Source organism: Watersipora subatra, chromosome 1 (assembly GCF_963576615.1).
Source record: "Watersipora subatra chromosome 1, tzWatSuba1.1, whole genome shotgun sequence".
In the NCBI taxonomy this organism is placed as follows: Eukaryota; Metazoa; Bryozoa; class Gymnolaemata; order Cheilostomatida; family Watersiporidae; genus Watersipora; species Watersipora subatra.
Genome location: NC_088708.1, coordinates 10,652,694 through 10,673,727, shown reverse-complemented (window position 1 = coordinate 10,673,727; position 21,034 = coordinate 10,652,694). Strand labels below are relative to the sequence as shown.

Genomic DNA, 21,034 nt, shown 5'->3' with positions numbered 1-21,034 from the left:
CTCTTCACCCTATGCAATAGAGGCTATTTTTAACCCTGAACTAGCAGTATGCTCAGCTATGGCCGGTATTTCTTCCATTTTCAATCAGAATCAGATAGCCTGTGGACTATCTGATTGAAAAATAAGATGAAGAGTATTTTCTAGGAAAGCAAGCAAATGAAAAGAGTATAGTGCAGTAACATCACGCAAATGTAAAATAAGTGATAATATCATGGTTTACAACAAACATGACAAATAGTTTTGACAGACAGCCCTACAACTAGTCAAATGTTAAAATTTTATCTCCACAAGGTATATAGCAATGATGAATCAAGTATAGGCAGGCTGTATCTGCTCAGCTAACATAACTCACAGCAAGAACAGATGTTTTTAGTTCTCCAGAAACGCTTTATATTATATGAACACATTGGTTGAACCCTCACAGACTTTTGCTTTAATTTTATCTCGCAGAATATTTTTTTAAATAAAGTGATTAACTAGGATTACTTTTAAACTACTTTTCATGAGCTCTAAAGTTACACGAAAAATAACAAAGGCACACTGGATCTTTGCTGACTCGACTAGGAGGCACAAACTCTACACAAACCGCCGGTAGAGTTATGTCCTTGAAGTGAATGTTAACTAGGTGACACTAACCAGGTCTGTTGTAGGAGGCTGTCACCAGCAATTAGTACTGATGGAGAAAAAGGCAGACAGTCACAAATATATGCTGTCACACAGTTCAAACTATCAAGTTAGTTCACTGTGATTGAACACACCTAAAGCTGTCAGGCTACCAGACTACAATTTAGCGCTAATGAGCTCTGAAGGAAGAGTAAAATAATCCATAATACGTAAACGATACAACACTTGCTAATGGATCAAATTCACTGCAGCCAAAAAGACTAATTACAAAGTTCAATGTTTCAATAAGGAATGTCAACATCAGACCTTTTGTATTTGAGTACTGATGTGAACAAATGTTACAATTAATTTTTAGCTGACTGTTGTTTTCTTGGTCACATTATTTAGGTAAGCTATCACATCATTAGCCACATTCACTAGAGTGCCAGTAGATAATCGTCCCTCGCTAGGAAGCCATTAACCCTAGTGAGAAAAAGCCAATATTACACTGAATCCAGCCTAGCTGGTTACTCCTACCTCCTCCAGCAGAGGGGAGTACAAGTCGGCGTATTTACACTCGAGCTGGTGAACCTCCTTGTAGAAATTGCTCTCTAGTTTCACCATATCATACTGGAGCTTCTTGAGAGCCTTCACCCTACGTCTCACCGACTTAGGCAAACTAAAAGAATGCATTTAATAGTTTCACTCAAACGAGCGCACATGGCTATTGCCGAGTGTGGTATTCACAGAGCATGGCGTGATAGTGAGGGTGTAGTGAACCACTAGAAGGATGTTCAATGATGCGTATGCATTTGGAATTTGTGGAAATCCTTATGGCTTAAAAATGAGTTCAATGTGTATGAGTCATGGCGGGCGAGCATGAGCACCACCACACTAGTCACGTCACAAAGTGCGCTGAATTTAGTTTAGCGTCAAATGTAGGCTAATGACACCAAACCGCTAGTATAGGGTTCCGCATGCACTACAGATCTGAAAGCTCAACTAGAGAATATTCGACTGCGAAGAGCACAGCTGACCAATGAATAGAAGTGGGAGCCTATGGTAAGTTGGTCGCACCTTTGCATGTGGGCATTGGGAGAGTTGCCCTCAACCATTCCAGCTAACTTGGATTGTACAGCTGAGAGCATTTCTGGATGGTTCATAAGCTGCTGGGCAATGTTGCTTGCTGCCACTGTAAAACAAAGCAAGCTCTTCTACACAGTCTGTACAACAGCAATCAGCACAATAAAAGCATATTGTGGGCAGTCTTGATTTTCAATTCTCACAAATAATGATCAGAATTAGAGACTGTCACATCTGCTGTACAAGAGAAAGTCGATGTTTTAAGTAACTTTACCCAGTGCATGCTCTGGCAACGCTGGTTGACCCAGTCATGCACACTCTTTTCTTGTTCTATGCTGCCACTAATTCGCATTGTCATCACCAAATTTATATCAATGTCCTGTGCCCAAAATAGCCTATATTGTAGTCTGGAAGATAGGGACAATGATTTATGACGCGATGAGTGCTGGCAAATCAATATTTCAATTCTAGCATATTGTGAAAGGAGTCAATATAAACAGGTGTTTATTGTGCCAGGACTGGGCCTCAAGGTGTAATTTAGTTTGCATCATCGATTAGACAGCTACAACCCTACATAGGACTATCTACTGGAAGAAGATCCAGGGGTGGACAGTTAGTCCTTCCCAATGAGTAGGGTCACTCAACCATCATGACCTGAGCTCTCGCGCATCTCATATAGGAACATTATCAAATGACTCTGGAATCAATATATCTTTTTGGAATAGCTTTTCAATCTACTTGGAACTTCACAAAGCCTGTTCGCCAATCGATAGCATCATTCTCACCCGCTCTTAAATATTATAATAAGCATGAGTCCCAATAAACTTACTCAGCTGTTAGGAATACATAACACAGAACACCGTATTGAGATGCAACATACCGACAATTTTGTACATAGCGACAAACCAACTCTTTTTCATGTAAGACTTGACAAGCTGTTACAAGAATGTACCAATCTATTCATAAAACAGAAATATGATTTTAAATAAACAATACAAAGAAAAGTGTACATAAATGACTCCTTGAGCACTTTTATTATGTTGTCAGGACTGAACAGGCACTATTTAGTTACCATCTTCTGGGTGGATTCCATCCCCTGATTCAACGGCAACTGCTTCAACATCGACATCTTCAGCGCTACAACACAACAACATTCAGCAGGTCATCAGACTACTTTACCTTTGCCATGTTTCTTTCTCAAGCTAATAAACATTTTTCGCCACCAGAGCCTTGGGTCTGGTTCATCTAGCTCTAGCATTTCATTCTCTCTGACTGTAGACAAGATGATTTCCCAGAGCTGGGTAAACGTAGCTAGCTTTGGCACAGGTGGCTCCTGCTCCAACGCAATCGAGGTAGGAGCATAACGCTGACGCAGTTTCCCCCACAATGCCTTGCCACCCTGCCCCTGCCGCAGAGTCATCCCTTCTATTGGGGACCGAGATTGAGCTGAACAAGGAGAAAGTGATGGACGAGACACGGTAAGACGATCAGAGCTGTGAGTAGAATAACTCCTTTCAGATCCATGTGTTGTCAACTTCTCTCGTCCGATGCTAGCCATTGTTGCAGCTCGTCGTAGTTCCTTTCTATTGCTTTCTCGAATTCCAGCATTGAGAGATTGTGAAGGAGAGATAATTTTTTTTGGCATTGGCTTGCTGTTGAGTAAATTGTTTTCATGATCATAATTTGCCAACTGCAGTTGCACAGATTTGAGCGAGTTTTTTCGTCCCAACGACTGCAGACTTCCATTTGCTGACATATAAGATTCGGGTACAAAGTCTCCATGACTTCTATTTCTTCGGATGCCAACACTAGGATAAACTTGTTTCGGATCCAGTGGATTTCGCCTCTGTACCACCAATGTATTGCCAGGATCTTTCAGGTTTAAATTCTTTTTTAGTCGATCCCATAAGCCGCTAGACTTTTCTGGAGACTTCTGAAGAGGCTGTAAAATTGCTGCTGCACTCATGTCTGAGTCAATTAAAAATTATGTATAACTAGAATTTAACGGCTTAGCACGTGTTGCCAGGCCTCATGCAATTCGTATTCTACTGATCAGTGGGCGAATATCAGTAGATTTATACGCGTGGCTTTTATGAGATTGACCAATGAGCGAGCAGTGACGCTGTAATGATGTAGCCATGATGATTGATACAATCGAGGATTAGCGCGTGGATGCTTGTCAAGTAAGCCCTATTTATCAAACAATTCGTGTAATAAAAATAATGCACATGTTGACCGTTGAACCTAGTAAAAATTATATCAGTTTCACAGCATACATGCAATACAGGTATTTATGACGATCATTATATGGGAATAAGAACATTCAGGCGAATGATATTTGCATCACTATTATCTGAAACCAGCACTTTTACAGATGTCTATGACTAAATAAGTGTCTATGACTAGATAAGTGTCTACAAGAGGTGAGGTTTCTATGACTATCCCTGTTTTCTTATCGTTAATTACAATAGTCAATGTATGATAGTTATTGACAGAAAAATGAATCATACAATCACCTGACCCTATAGAGCCTTCTACATAACAAAGTTTGCATAACAAACAAGGCCTTATAAGTAGTCTTTTGAAGGATTTTTCAATGAATGATACGTGATACATGCACTTGTAATCTTTTTACACCTCCTGCAATGATCATTCACACTATAATAACAACATTTTAATTAAACTCAATCTTAATTTAGAACAAAAAAACTGATTTTACCAAAGTTTACAGCAGAACTATAACCCTAAACACACTGCTATATTATTAGACATTCGCTGATAATAATATAATGTTGATTTACATGTCGAAACCCACTTACCCAGATAACTGAAAGTGAAGCGTGTCAATTTTCCTTAACTCAAGTACCGGCCATAAAAATTTCTCAAATGACCATCTATTTCAGGGATTATTGAGGCAAGTGGCTAATCCCCAATAGATCAAAAAGTTGTCAATTAAACCTGAACAATGCATACATTTTCTGAAAGCTAACAAAGTGAAGAATCCAACTACACCATAATCCAAGTTGTAGATGTTTAGTAGATAAACTATCTTTGACCATACATCATGGGGAGACAATTTCGTAAAATTTTTCTTCTCTTTTAGGAGTTGTGGAAAAAGGTAGTGTCCTTCTCTTGAAGGTTTTGTTACAGATTCCAGCAACACTAAGTGTAAAAAATATCTGCACAAAGTTTTAAGGATAATCTTCATGATTTTTCATGTTATTTCAGTTTTATTCAAAACCGACAAAGTTAAAAATAATGAGAGAAGACAAATTAATCATATTCGAGTGTACAGACTGCACTAGATGAACGTAAACAGAGAATTACAGTAAATAAATCAACCTTAATTTAGAACCTTTTTGTTAAATATTTTATTTTGCCAACATGGTAACAAAAAGTGCTAAGCAAAAAAGTCAATGTATCTATACTTTGCGCATTGCTAAAGCTATGTGAAGGGGCGCTCGCTACGAAGCTAAAACGATCCTCTACAATTACCCTTACTTTTACAAAACTATTACTTTCCCCACCATCAGAGTCAGTGCTGCTACTTTAATTATCTGGGTAATCACAAAAATCTGAATTGGCTATAATGTCATCAACATGAGTAATTCTCTGTTTTTTAACTGCGGGAGGTACTAAGGAAAGCCATAATAACACTAAATAGTTCGAACATCAGAAATAAAAAAATGTTTGTTTGTTAGTTAGAAATTCCCAAACAAAAATCTAAAACTGCTTCGTGATTTTAGTTTAATTTTGTAGATAAATCTTTGGACAGCACTGTCAATACCACAACAAGTTCAAAAGATCGTTGGTTATGTTGTCAATACTACGCAATTGATTTGAAAATCGCAAAAATAAAAAGCTATTTAATTTACTTACATTCTCTATTGTCCGATTTATAAAAGTTTTCGTAGTAATCATTAGTCTAGTTGGCTTCAAAGCTGCTGCCGTCGAAATCTAAATGACCTAAAACATCTTCCTCGTCCATATTCAGAGTGGCAATTACAATCGTTTTTTTTTAATATTTTTTATTTGCAAAACGAGTAAAACATGTTATCACAAGGACTCCAACTGCAAAGGTATCTGTTTTGTATTCTTACTATTATTGGGTTAATTAACCAGTATGAGCTAACCAGAAAAATCATAGAGCAATTTTGTAAAAGCCGATTTGATCAGCCCGGTCAAAATAAAATCAGCCTGAAAGACCAATTAGATCGGCTTGGTCAGAACTTGGGTTAACTGCAATCAGTGTAAAAATGAATATTTCCAAAGCGAGCATATTAGCTATAAATAACTAGATAACAAAAACACTAAACTGCCCCTACTGGAGATAGATTAGCCTAGCAGAAGACAAAGGAACAAGGACAGCCTTTAAAGAAGTAGCTAATTGAAGGAACAAGATTGTATTTCTTTTGTCGCTGTCATAAAAATGTTATTATTTTAGATTTATTCAAGAGGTTTCAACTATTTCAATGTAATTATTGAAATTAAAGCCGAAGTGGAATATGGTACCAATGACCTTGGCAGTGAAAAATTACTAGAATCGTCCGAGCTTATGATTCAAAGGGTAAAGCTACTTGTGCAATAATAGTGCATAATAATATGCCACTACATTTCTAAGACAACTAATTTGTAAACTAGACTAGCTTAAACTAAAAAAGGTTTTTGCGTAGAAAATTTATTTTTAATTTGCTTATGTTTCTTTACCTAATGAATTTGAGTAACTTGAGACTGTTTTAAATCTTTACTATGATAAGAGCTGTGTCTGTCCCTCTGAAGCCAGCGTCAGGAAAAAGATTGCATCCTGATCTCTCACGCAATCATGATATTCAAGCATGCTCGCTGAAGCATGAGTATTTTAACCAATCAACATTGAAGATTGGCAAGTGTAATAACTACGATGTGCGCAATTGTTCCACAGTATGGCAAGGACAGTGTAGTATAGTGCATAGAACGCCTGTCTGCAAAACGGGTGTATCCAAGTTCAATTCCAGTGCAAAGCAGGTTTTTCATTCCTAGATTATAATCGCTACAATTGGATCACGACAGACAGCACACACTCATATCTATATATTATCACTTTGTTAATACAAGCGATATTGTCACTTTGAAAATAGGTAAAATAAGTTTGATGCGTTATTTCTTTCTATGGATTGAAGCAATAGTTCAAGCTCAGTTATGCGAAAGAGAACCATTAATGTTGGTGTCTGGTGAAAATGTGCGATAGAGCAACGATACAATTCCAAAATATATCACTTTCTCTTTTAAAAACAGCTATTGCAACAATAGTTTTAATTTTGCAAGAAATATCTTTGTATAATTTTACAACTTAGCCAGTTTAAGGTTTTCAAAGTCATGTAAAGTATAGCCCAGAAAAGCCGTTAGGCAGTTGTTTTTTGTTCGAAAAACACAAAAATACTTTATGGTAAAACAGCACAAGAGCTAATAATAGCTAATAACTTTTAAGCACAACTATTCGCCTAGTAACTACAACCACGCAGAGAAAAAAAAGCAATAATTAGGTTTCATTACAATGCTGAGGTAACCAATCAAATGCTAAGTTTGAGCAACTTTTTTGTTGTTTGCCTCTCAATGTTTAGCATACTGAGAAGATTCTGCTCAAAAAAATCTTATTTTAATATTATTGATTTATTGTTAACAATTTGGTAAGTTTGCTGTGAATTAAATTTTGAAAACAGTTGCACTAATTTTTGTGACTGAGTTGAAGTTTGCCCAATATAATAATTTTATGTTTTGCCTTTCAAAACTTTTTGTAGCATCAGCTATGATCTGTGGTAAATGTCAGTTTAATACTTAGACTTGTAACTGAATACATTACGGTTTGTTAAACAAATAACAATACTCTTTTGGAACCAACGAACTTCTGACAAATTTGTGGCACCTAGTACGCCGATGGCCATCACCTTTTTTAAACGGTTTGAAAGCAAAATTGATCTTTGTGAGATTAACAAAATGAAATAATATCCAGTAGCTGTTAGAGTGTATTTCATTGGTTGTTGTAACCAAACAATTGTTTGATAACTGATGGTGCAATCTGAAATTCAACCGCTTGTTTGACAAGGAAATGATTGGCCGATCAAGTTATTGAACAATCTGGTTGATTATGAGCTAGTGCAACACCTGAACAGCTTACGAAAAACTAAGTAGCAAAAGTAATAGGATACTATGCACAACCTATAATTGCTAGAGTTCATGTGAGTATGATGACCAGGGAGTGTAATAAGATCGATTCACTCAGTATTTCATGTGTATGTCATTGTGTATGTGTATGTCTTTCTGACAGTGTAGGTCTTTTTTAACATTGATTGCCAAAGTGACGCTGACAGGCAGATCGACAGCTTCTGAATAATGATGAAATGATTCAAACTTGAAAATGAATTGACATTTTAACAATGTTCTGAGTTTTTTGAAAGTTTGCATTTTTGTATTGAATTATGAATTTCTAATTACATAACAATTTCACAAATCCTATTTTTCAAATTTTGCTATGCTTTACAACCTGGTATTTTAGAGACTTTCTATGAGTCATAGGTTGAGATATTAAATTATTAACTTAATGATGCGAATAAAAATATAAAAGATCATGTTAGAGTCGAATAGAAATGTTAATAATTCTGGCATAAAAAGTGCTAATAAAATATTTTGTAATACAAAGTTGATCGCAAAGAATGAGGCGCTATACCGATAGTTAATACAATGCAGACTTTAGAGGACAACCAAAGCATTAGTTATTAGAATCATGTAACAAAAGCATGGTCTACAAAGATTTGGCATGCGAATGTTGAAAATAAATTTGAATCAAATTCAAAGTGCCAATAAATCCATTTTCAAAAATAACTAGAAAATATAATTTTTTCATAACAGCTTGATATTGAATATTAAAAACTATCCTCTGCCAACATCAAATAATACAGATAAAGAGATAATACTGATTTATGGAAACCGAGTGAATGAAGATAACAAAATATTTATACACTGGGAGACTAATTATTTAGCACCATCGACCAAACTAAAAAGAAAATAACTAATCATCTGGAACCCATATTGATTTCTCACGATTAAGTGGTACATCCAGTGTTGATCGTTTACTTACAATTGTTTCAGTTGAAGTTTAAATTAATGAGGCTGGCATTGGTTGGAGTTGCCTTTACAACATTCCGTGTATGTAGGACAGAGACGGACATTACAAACTGTCTGAGAGTTCTCATCAAGCAGTACCAGTGTTTTGAGCCTGGCTGATGTGATAGTACTTATGGCTACTGAAGCTATATAGATTGGGATGGCTAAGGAGAGTGGGTAACAGTGGTTAGCCAAGCTAATACTAAATAATCTAGACTCAAATTAGGAAAAAAATTTTAAACGGTATACATACCATGTAAAACCTTTCAGTTCGAATTTTTTCCAATATAACATGAATTTTCAAAAGCTAACGGAGAACAAAGTTTATGGCCCAGTCTCTATATTTTTCACTAGATTGTCCAATGTTTTAGTCCAAATGCAATAACTTGTAGAGACAAAAAATAATGGTCAATTTTTCAAGTTTTCAAAGATAAAACAATTTTGACACTCAACAGATTAAACTTTTAGCGTTTTAGGAGTTGTTTGACAGTGAAAAATATGTCAGATATTTTAAAGAAAGAATTTTGGATTTAGGGTTAAATGAGTTCATTTTTGGTGAAGCATTCAATTTTTATTAGTGTGAAGTTCTATTCCCTTTCTTTTTTTACTTTTCTCTATTCTATAATTACTTTAAAAATTAGTTTTTATTTCACAAATTTTTTATTTTGAGAGGGCGCCGTTTCCGACTACAGTAGATGCTCCTATAACGTAAATAATCCGTTCCAGGAACGTTTACGTTATAGGGAACTTACGTTATAAGAACAGTAAAATACATGTAAACTGCCTAATCCGTTGCAAGATCTTTCCAAGCTCATCCCTTAGGTCATGCAAATAGGAAAAACTTTACTCAACTCTTTTAACTTGTGACTGTACCATAACTACAGAATTATTGGTTTGCATCAAAAAAGGTTTCATAGACCATGCTTGCGGTAAATTTACAACAAATTGATAGAGACTGCACATTTTCGACTTTCATTTATTAAGAGTTGCTTATTTTTATAAACAGCAAATTCTATTCTGCCAAGTAAGGCTAATAAGAAATATCTTGTACGTCTACAATAAGGCAAAACAACAAAATCTTTTCATAAAAAAACAGTTTTACCCGTTCGTCGTCTATCACTATCCATTGGTCAAGGTGAGGATAAAGATAATTTTCGACGATACTTCGACGCTGTAACACCTGCACCAGTCGATCGCCTTTGTATTTATGAACAATTGCGCAGCTATCCTATTCGCCTTTTTGTCGACACATTTAGCGATCAATTACGACGAACTAGAATGTCGCAAAAGTTACATATATAAAAACGCCCCTAAATGCACGGCGTCTCTTCTTTCACAAGTGCGGCGAAATAAACTAACATTCAAATCGATTTTGAAAACTCGCCTGACTTGACACTTTACGTTATATGGAAGTTTTTACGTAGTAGGAAGCAAAAACTTCAGATGAAATTTTTACGTTATCTAAAATTTACATTATCGGACGTCTAAGTTATAAAAGCGTCTATTGTACTAGCGAAAATGAGGGATCAGTGTACTCATGTAATGAAAAAGTAATTTTACGTAGCGCACCTCCTGCTCAAGAAACTATTTTAGACAAATGAGCCCTTAAGCTAGTCATCAATTAATTTTGTTTCAAAAGAGTAATATAAGGGGTTAGTAGTAGTCATTGCCCTAACACTATATGCAAGAAAATAATAACTGCAATCAAGATGCAATTATTTGACACGATAATCAGCTTCACCCTAATTGTGATGCTATTCAAGGTAGATTTTAGATGCAATCAAGTTACTATCTGAAGACACCAATAAATACAGAAAATAATGTCTTAACACTACTAGTCCAAAGACGTTATAGACCTTTCTGTTTTAGAACGGCTGTTGAGAATCTCGAGGGGATAAAGACAAAGATGTTTTAAACCAGCAACAAATCACGAGAAGAATATTTGAGTTCCTATTGGCACAATTTTGTAACCAGGTGGTTGAGCGTAGCTTCCTAGACTTTGTTTAGGAAGCCTAGCCTAAAATGTGTTATTTTCATCTATTATTAGCTAAAAGTGCAAAAGTAATTGGGTCTACATCCGACCAGGAATTTCCGGTGTTTTGAATAATAATGTCACAATGAGTTTTTATCGATATTTCTAACCCATAAGATTTTGGTAAAATTATATGTTATTCTACAAGTGAGCTCGATACTGAAATTAACAATGATGAAGGTAAGAAAATTCTATATTAACACTTCAAATTTTACTGAAAATGATAACAAAAGGTGTTAATATGTTGAAACAAATGCAAATAAAGCAGTCTTTTTACTATAAATGGAGTTGGTCTTACAATTTACATTGTCTGAGTGACACTATCATTGCGCTTTTGATAGCTTGATATCACGAGACAGTGATATAATTGATTTCGCAACTTACCTATGGAGTTGAAAGATCACGATGAAAGCTTTACATGCGTGTTGAGATGAACCAACTATTGATGTAATTCACTGAAATGACTAGCTGAAGCAAATAACTTCAAATATTTGGAGGCTTGCTATATAAAGACAGCGAGAAGCATTTTTATTGTTATTTATACTTTTCATTGCTGATAGAATTTCCTAATTATATAAATTATTTTTATTCCGAGTCTGAGGGGCTTCATCGTGTATTTCATGTTGGCTTGCATTTGACTAATGGTGTCAATATTAATCATCAACCTTCATTTTATTTTATTACAATATCATATTTTAGTTTCAGCCTTACGGTTGACAACTTTTTAGAAAAGGTTTTTGATGTGGTACACCGGTTGACTCCAACTGTTCATTTGATTGGTTCAACATTTTGGCTTTCGTTTCACAACTACCAGTGTTTGTGTTTATGATTGCTCTTTACTCGTGTATTACGATTAGATGATTTTAATAAACTCTTAAAACACTTTAGAAGCAAGCCATCGACTGAACATACTTGTTTGATTTTTTCTTTTATAAATTACTAATGTTCAAACTTTTCATCAAATGAATTAAAAACTTTAGCTCTCATTTCATAATTAATTCTTTCAGTATTTCTCATTAATTTTTGCTTGTATATTACATTTTTGTTTCCGCTCTATAACTATCAAAATTATGAACTCATTCACTTTTATTTGAATAAAAACACAAAAACATAAAAGACTGGGTGACAAAACATTTGGTTCATGTATCGGACACACCGATAGATCGGACACACATGTGTATCGCCCAGTCACACACCCATGGCGATGAGCTAGAAAATAGTGAGCCAACAACTTCCAAATCTATTGGATTATGTCTCTAATATATGCAAAACCCTTACAACTCAATAAAACTAAAACATATTTCATTTTATAAAAGTTCCAGACATATTCGAGCAAACAAGCCACATAAGATCATTTTTTATAAGAATTGCTTTCATAATAAATTGCCTGCATCAGGGATAACTATATTTATAGAGGTAAAGGTGAGCATTAGAGGAACAAAAAATAGCAACTGAATTTTGATTTACATCATGCGCGATAGTAGATAAAAATTCAAATGAATACAAATTTGTATAGCTGTCTACACATGAGATTGTTAAAAGTCGATTTGATCAAAAATTGTAAACTGAGCGGTAGAACATTAATCCTAAATAATTCTAAAACTCCAATTGTGAAACACTTTTTAACGAATTGTATTATACCATAGTGACATCTAGGGTATAAATTGTATTATACCCTGGATGTCACCATGTACTACAAATATGCATCACTAACCCTGTTAAGTGTTTTAGCTAGCGATGTTGACAGCTGACCGCACAGTCTTTGTCAATGACCTAGGCATTCCATATTAACTACACTACTAAGGATTAAATAACCTGGATTAAATACCCAGATTCATTTTCGTAAAACACAGACTTTTCTGTATTACATTGTTAAATGTTACCACGTTTTCAATTTACAATGAATGCTATGGGCTTTTGTAAATATCTACAGTGCATTAAAAATCTGCAATTAGTAATGCAATTGTGCTTATGCTCCACTTAAAGGTTGACTTGCAACAAAATTCACATTACAGTTATTTGGTATCAAAAGGTTCACCATGTCTTACTCTGCTGTGTAAAGCCTGGTTTCCATATGACAGCGCAAGGCGCGCAACAAGGCGCACGACGTCGTGCGTAGGCCGGCTGTGATATGGAAACGTCAACGCACGACGATCGCGCGATGTGCGTACGCTGATCGCAAGGATCCAACAGAATGGATCCTTGCGACGAGTGCGCGCGATGATGTATCCCACAATACATCGCTCGACCTTTTCAACCTATCCCACAATTCAAACCGAGGGCTGTTTTCCGAAGAAATCGGTCTCCCGTACGAAAGAGTAAGCCCGGTCTTCATATGACGGCTCAAAATCGCAACAGAAGACTGTTTATCCGAAGAAATCGGTCTCTCCTACGAAAAAGTAAGGAAATTACCCACACTGTCCAATACAAGCATGGCGCCTACACGCGATATGGAAACACTGCATCGCAGCCCAAAAAATGCATCGCGTACGATCACTGGGCCGCGCATGATCATTGCGCTGTCATATGGAAACCAGGCTTTATAGGTGCAAAATATGTGGAAATGTGATTACAAGCTCTTAAAAGCTATAAAACGAACAGTTAATCGCAGCCATCACAAAAACGCTGTAGTTTGGAATGCATTTCTTAACCTACCGAATGTAATATTTGACTAAATGACGAAAAACTAGAATCAAGAATCATTTTGTGTTGTTTTTAACAAAAGCGACAAATAAAACGGCTGAAGTGAACAAGCAAAGCGGTGTGCACCAAAACTGTAACACAGCATGGTAATGGAAGCAACATGATAATTGCTATAAATTTGCAAGAAAATTTAATCAAGTAACGATTTGGACACCTATTTGAATTTAAAAACATTAATTTAAAACATTAACACCACCCGTTAGCCTACTCTACACTTAGATGAGTGAACCTGAAGTTAGTAGTTAACTATTCCAGATCAAACCACCCGTTAGCCTACTCTACACTTAGATGAGTGAACCTGAAGTTAGTAGTTAACTATTCCAGATCAAACCACCCGTTAGCCTACTCTACACTTAGATGAGTGAACCTGAAGTTAGTAGTTAACTATTCCAGATCAAATATATGCAAACAATAAAAATAACTAACTTCAGCATAGCTGGTAAAGATTTAACATAGAAAATGTTAAAGTTGCAAGTCAACCTTTAACATAGAAAATAGTACTTCATCTACTTTAGCTGACAACATATCAAACATAAAATTTGCGACATGCCAAAGCCATTACCATGAGATCATGTTAGGCAAATTTAACTGTATACAACATAATTTTAACTAGCAAAATATAATTTTTTAAGTTGATCGCAAAATCGGTGTGCAATTAAACCACAAACTGAATTGTTAGTATAACAAGAGAAGACAACTTCTGAATATGGCTAAACGTTATTCGTACACAAAGACAGCTTTGGGCAAATGCCTTTACAAGTTAATCACACCATACAATGATTGTGTGTGCCTTACAGAAACCAACTTTAAGCTGTAGAAGTTCAAAATCAATTTTTTTGCAGCGTTAGAAAGTTTTGTAGTTTGTAGTTAAAGCAGATCAACTATATCAGTACTGTTTCAGCTTATTTAGGTTCTTCAATATCTTGGCTTACAAATGAGCTATTGTTTGACACGGACAGACATGGGTTGGTGTTTATAGGATTTACCCAGAGCTCTACCACAGAAATGTTTAATGGTATGTGCTCGCAAATTATGACGTCACAATTTTCATATTCGGTGTTGTGTGCTCTTACCGCTACGATTTATCAAAAACGATAATGACGCTAGTGGCAGGCGAAGGTAGGACAACTCTAGAAAACCAATGAAGATGACAAAAGAATCTCATTAGCTCTCCATGTACAGCTTATTTCTATGATAAATAGCTCAGATTCCAAGCACCATACTATGTTTTCCCGACGATATTATGCACTAGCCTTTTTTTATTGTGATGTTGAGGGGCATGACTGAGGCTAATTAATTTCAAGCGTTGCATAATTTCGCGAGAGTGCAATTTACATATCGTCCTAGGGCCACTGAAGGTCACAATTTAATCAATGTGATTTCATTAGCTTTATCAATGACAGTATATTTATTGAAGCATAATCATATTTAGAAAGCAACATGGAAGGCGATACGAATTCTTCAGACAATACTACTACAACTAAGGATGAAAAAAGCAAACTCTAACAATCACCCGAAATCTATTAACCCAGAAAACGTGTTTGTATTGGTCGGGCGTTAGCACGATCCCCGAGCATTGTTGAGTATCTAGAATCCTAATTTATTATTAGCGCTTTCTGGGTTTAAGAGCACCGATTGTCACAGAAATGGCAGCGAAAGGGATCGACGACCTAAGGCTAAATGCGAACTATGGCATCACATTGTGGGAACCGCAACCAAGTGTTTTTTTATTGCAGGACATACTTTTGACACCCTGTTTTTCATAGTTCTATCAATCTTTGTGTATCGTACATGGCTCATTCGAAAGCCAAGACTCTGAAGTACTGAAATATATGATAAAAGTACTGATATAATCGATGTGCTTTAACAAACATACTCAGTTAGTACCAGATGCGATGGGTATTCATTTGGTAAATAATATTTAATACGGTGTAAAAAAGGCTGAACAAAACATTTTTGCACAATTACTAAAGCAATAATTACTACTGTTTTGACAAATGACCGTTTATGAAATTTGAGATTACGTTATATATATTTTTGGTTTTTAAAATAAACAATAATAACAACAATACAGTTTAACTCAACTTTGCCAATTACAATCACCTTAATGTTTAGAGCAATCTTGAACATACGATGTTTGAAGTTTCTTGAAACATCAGCTTTGTAAATCATTACATACATGTATCTACCCAGTTCTCCTTCACATAGTTTGCTTCTACAGTGTTCCATTAATATTAAAGATGCATTTATGTCATCCATCTTTACTATTAAAATCATGCATCTCAGGAAAACTAATGCAAATGGCACTAGTCCAAAATGAAGAAGGCAATACTTTCCTTGAAATTACAACAAGAAATTATAAAACTACTAGAGCAAACATCTTTAGATGAACTCTTTGAAAAATCTACAAAACATCTAGCAGTTACTGTAGGTAAAAAGTAAGTGATGTGCGGAACAAAAGACTAATACTAGTTCATGTAAATGGGGCTGATCTTGATAGTTATAGATACGGTTTATTGTTCGCCTTACGAAGTGAAGTTCGAAGTTGTGCCGAAGTTCCTCGTTGCACCTTTTTCTCCGCCATACGGCATCATTAATTGGCCATTAAATGACCAATTATGTGAGAGGCCGCTTTGGGGAACAGCATCGCTCAGTTTTTCTTGTTAAATTAGTTTGAAAAAAGTTTTAATTTAATAAGGTCGGCTAAAAGTTATAGTGAAAGCGAGGCGAAAAGCACCAAGCTGGAAATGGACAGGTTAGTAAAAAATCAAGACAATTACGAAATTAAAGTTAAGTTTCATAAATTATCAAATTAATTAATTCATTAAAATTATATTCAAAGGCTATGTTACGTCGCGTCACAAAAGTCTAACGTTATCGCTCTGGATGAGCACGCTGGGTGAATTCTAGCGCAGATTAGCGCCACGCAGCGCGATATCGCTCTAAATATCGCCTAGTGTGTTTATACCTTTACACACGTCTATGGGCCCTAATTAAATTGTTAACACCCACTGAATGATTCAAATGCCAATTAACCAAACATAAAGACAGTGGATAATAAGATAATAAATATAAACAGTGTCTCGCATACCTCTCCTGAATCTGCATTGAAGTTATAACATCCTTAAAATTGGGTTTGTTATTTAAATCCGCACCTAAATCAGATTCTTAATTAAGAGCATGCTTATGAGAGAATACTCAGGTAAAATGAAATACAGTCGCCTTGGAAATCAATCGTCAAATCAATTTTGATTTGTTTAAAAATTATGGGAGCAGAAAAAAGAAATATTTTAGTATGATTAGGATAGTACATGAAGCAATTATGTTCAACTAAAACTTACACATGAACTGTCTTACATAATAGTCGCCTTACATCATAATTGCGTGACCTCATACCAGTCAGTCTACATCTTACTGTTACCAAATGAAACTTGGAAATTGAAATGAAATTTGGTGCCAGCAAATTTATATGCTGTTAGCACGGATGCCACTTTCTGTGTATTAGATACTACTCATAAGAAATTTTAATGAGGTAAATATGTTTAAACAAAACCTCATAGGTTGACATGTTATGAAGAGAACCAAGTTGACTTACTGACTTTTCAACTGCAGCTTAGCGATATCACGAACCCACTTCATAAGCTAAACTACCAATCTAGATGCCTTGGTAGAACGATTAGGCCAACACTCAGGTTTTGAAGCAGGTGAGGGTGATATGCCATAATATATACAAGTTACCCGACTATGTAAATAAAAACATATTTCAACTGCTTATGAAGAGAATATCTAATCAATAACAAGCAGCCTACCTTATTGGGAAATGCTATTATAATCGAAATACAATCTTTTTATCACAATAGGAATACTTAGGGTAGTGAATAAAGACAAGCTCAAAACCTGCAAAATGAAAGCTACTAACATTTTTTCTACAAAAAATTCACTTCAACCCATTCATAAGAGCATGACTATTTTCACAAAAATGTAGTTGCTATGAATTAATGAGTGGATTTTGGAATCGTCTTTTCATTTAACCTCTAACACAATATTTTGGCAACTGTTCAGTTATAACAACCTCAGGCAATGCGTGAGACTTTTACCATGGTAAAAGCTATGACATGTTTACACATATTTATTGGTCCTGATATAAAGGACTGATTAGCTTCTTAAGAAATAGCTATTAGTCTACAAAGAGTATCTATACTTGACATGAATGTTAGTAATCAGGTCTGGCCTCAACACGCTCTATATAATACCTCTAGGTGTGAAATCATTTATCAATCATTGGAAGAAATGTGCATATAGAAATAGGGTTTGCGAAAAGACTCCACTCCATGCTGCACATTACCACTTATACAGTAGATCTACTGAAAGTTTGGTAAGTGAAAAATATAATCTACCAGAAAACCTAATGATTCATGTTTTTCATGTTATAGCATGAATGTACGTATATAAACATGGAACAATATCACAATTATTTTGCTTTTATGATACAATTAGTGTCAGGTTTAGAGAATAACATTAAATAATTCAATGTGATTAGAGTCAGTGAATTATGACGGGAAGTTATCTGCACATGTAAATGTCAAGAATAAGTCACTCAATCTAGTACTGGAACTATGGAGTAAGCAGAGTTTGCTCGCTAAGTAAGTCTTGTTTGCTACAATAGAAACCGGATTCTAAATTTTGATGCTTACAATCTATATACCTACGTTATGATGTTTTTGATTACCAACTGCATAAATTTGTCTCTGCATGAAAACTTTATTAGAGAAACAACCTACAAGAACTAGTTACCTACTATTCAAAGCCAAAGAGCTGTCAATTTCATCACTTGATACAAAATCAACTTTTTTCAACTTCGATTATAAAGAGTAACGGCGATTATAGTGACACACCCACCACTGCTTATCATCTGGTCAATATTGGCAGGTTTGCAGCTCTACCATAGAACTAACAATGGCCAGTTGATACAGATGAAAAAGATTGATTTACCCAGATTTTATACCCAAACTGCTCATTCAGTGTCCAAATGTCAAACTACGCACTAAAGAACCACGTACCATGACTGAACAGCCATGACAAACAGTAACTGTCTTCAGCCATGCATTATTTTAAAAACTCGGCAGAGCAATCCTGTAAACTGTTAACTGATTTTGGTTTCTAAGCTAAAAGCCAATGCTCGCAGGAAAATAGGTACGATGGCCTCGCTTGATGACAGTAAATAAAGAAGGTTAGTAGTTCCGCTGTATTGACAAATTGGAGTTTTTAATACAAATATTTTCTCATCTGAATAGTCTGTGGTAATATCTGTGGTCAATGGTCTGAGATATGTGATAAATGAGTAGGCATAAAATTTTCGTAATACAGAAAAGTGGAGATTTGTTCTCATGCGTTAAGCAACTAACCAAAATAAAATCCTGTGTCACTCATTAAAAGCGTCGCTACAGGAGCAGTGTAGTTTATTCTATAACCCTCCTATAAAAATGGTGGTCTGTGATCCATGATACTTGTGCAAGTATATCTATTATATCATCCTAACGATTCGCCGACATAAAAATATGCTATTTTCTATTGGTGGTAACTTTATTCTGATATTTATGTAATCAAAATGCTGCACATTGTTTTGTGGTCTACACCACTATGTAGCAAATGTAAATTATAGTTGACCCTCATTGTTCTTCTTAAAGCAATTCGCTAACACTTTACGTTATATGACTTGAGGTACGCTTATTGAATCTGAAAGCACACCAAAAACTTATTGAAGGCTACTAACATTCCCTATAAGTGCAGAAACTTTCTTAGATGGTACACGTAGTAGTATTTGAAAAATTATTTAAAGCAAAAGTAACCTGTAGTAAATGAATTGATCGTACTAATTCATAATCCTAGCAGGACATTCAAAATATAATCTATATAGATATACATAATTTGAGGATGATTTAACTTCAACCAGCCACTACTACAGTTGATCAAAAAAATGCAACTTAGTCAACAAGACTGAAGATTTAGAGGAGGTTAAGGCAAGCATACATCTGAGAAAAATCTTCCCAGCATCGATAATAAACTTAACTGGCAATAAAACAGGGAATGATTACAATAACTTATTTAGACAGTTATAAGAGTCACAATATTTTAAAAGAATTTATAAACTACATTACAGACAGCTGAATTTCTAACGAATGACTCATTACACCTAAATTATAAGTTTAGTAATAATGAATTGAACAAGATTGAACATAAACGTGTGAAGTATGGAACAATAGAGATGTAAGAGTGTCGCAACAACTTACTCTTTTGGATTCATTCTAAAGCAGTACTTCGACCCTTCAGACTCTCCTAGTACAACTTCCTGGAAATATTTGATAGCGCGATATGAGTAATGATTAAACCATTTGTGAGTTAATTAGCTTAAATGCTAAGAGATGTGTCTAATGATCAACGTCTAGCAGCACAATCTTAATTGGATAGCTTTTACAACTATTTTAAGGCAGCCATGACAGCGCACGATGAATCAGAAGGGTCTTGAAGCCCTCTGACCAGCAGAGGGCTGGTCAGAGGGCTTCAAGACCCTTCTGATTTAACAACCCCTACAACCCTTTAACACGCGTGTATACATAATCTAGCCATGTGATAAGCAAGTTGCGTTATGCTTATGAAGTTAGTTCTGCTATTAGATCATAAAATGAAGCATCACATGTTTAAGTAGTGTGCACGCTGCTCTGACTCATATTACTACTGGATAGCCATCTTTCGGTGTTTGTCATTTAGTCGGCTTGTGAAAATTTTAATGAAAATCTTTTCCATAATAACTCTTGAAAAGTTTAGAACTTGTTTTCTAATACTAAATTCATCTTTCCACATAATGGAAGACTAGCTTTTTCACAAACAGCTAAATGACAACTTATTTAGTCTTCTAACATGTTGACGTAAGAACTGAGATTCGCCACAAGGAATTATATTAAATTTAGTCAAATCTCAACATGCAAAAGCAATCCTTTTCAATATTTGCTTCTTAAATGAAAAGCGGTCGCAAGCTGATGCAAATATTCTTAAGATATATTTAATATATTTTTAATTTATTCCAAAAAAGTTGACAATAAATACTTTGGGGAATAATAGTAAGCATTACAATAAATGCACTATATTAATGCTATGTAAACGTCTTGAAATATACTTAAATACCAAGATAGTAAGTAACAACACATAATAAGTTTTCATTGTTACTCCACCTTATGTACACTACCTCAGAGACGCTTTAACAGAAATGTAGACCGGGCAATATGTAGGGCAGATGTTGTAAGCGATGAGAAGAATGCATAACTTGCTCGAACATACTAAAGTTTCAATAGTTTATAAATTTTTTATAATTTTTATATTCAGTTTAAATTTTTATTAGCTCTATTACTTTTACTTATGAAACTAAAGTTTAGAGGAATTATTCAGTTGACAGTTATGCCAAATATTTGGTCAAAT

General features: G+C 35.1%; 1 protein-coding gene across 4 annotated transcripts in view; it reads right to left on the bottom strand.

The window, feature by feature from the left end:
* Positions 1–21,034, bottom strand: part of LOC137385640 (nucleosome assembly protein 1-like 1-B) — a 38,421-nt gene that overhangs the window by 11,510 nt on the left and 5,877 nt on the right. Inside the window, exons 2-5 of one of the 4 annotated variants that reach the window (XM_068072147.1) lie at positions 19,852–19,910; positions 2,759–2,823; positions 1,681–1,795; positions 1,141–1,282 (exon numbers count right to left, since the gene is read on the bottom strand). In XM_068072147.1, coding sequence (XP_067928248.1) covers positions 1,141–1,282; positions 1,681–1,795; positions 2,759–2,823; positions 19,852–19,865 — 336 coding nt within the window. In that variant the 5' untranslated portion in view covers positions 19,866–19,910. Of the gene's footprint in view, positions 1–1,140; positions 1,283–1,680; positions 1,796–2,758; positions 2,824–2,865; positions 3,715–19,851; positions 19,911–21,034 lie in introns of those variants that run through there. The other 3 variants (XM_068072146.1, XM_068072145.1, XM_068072144.1) reach the window with 3 other exon arrangements.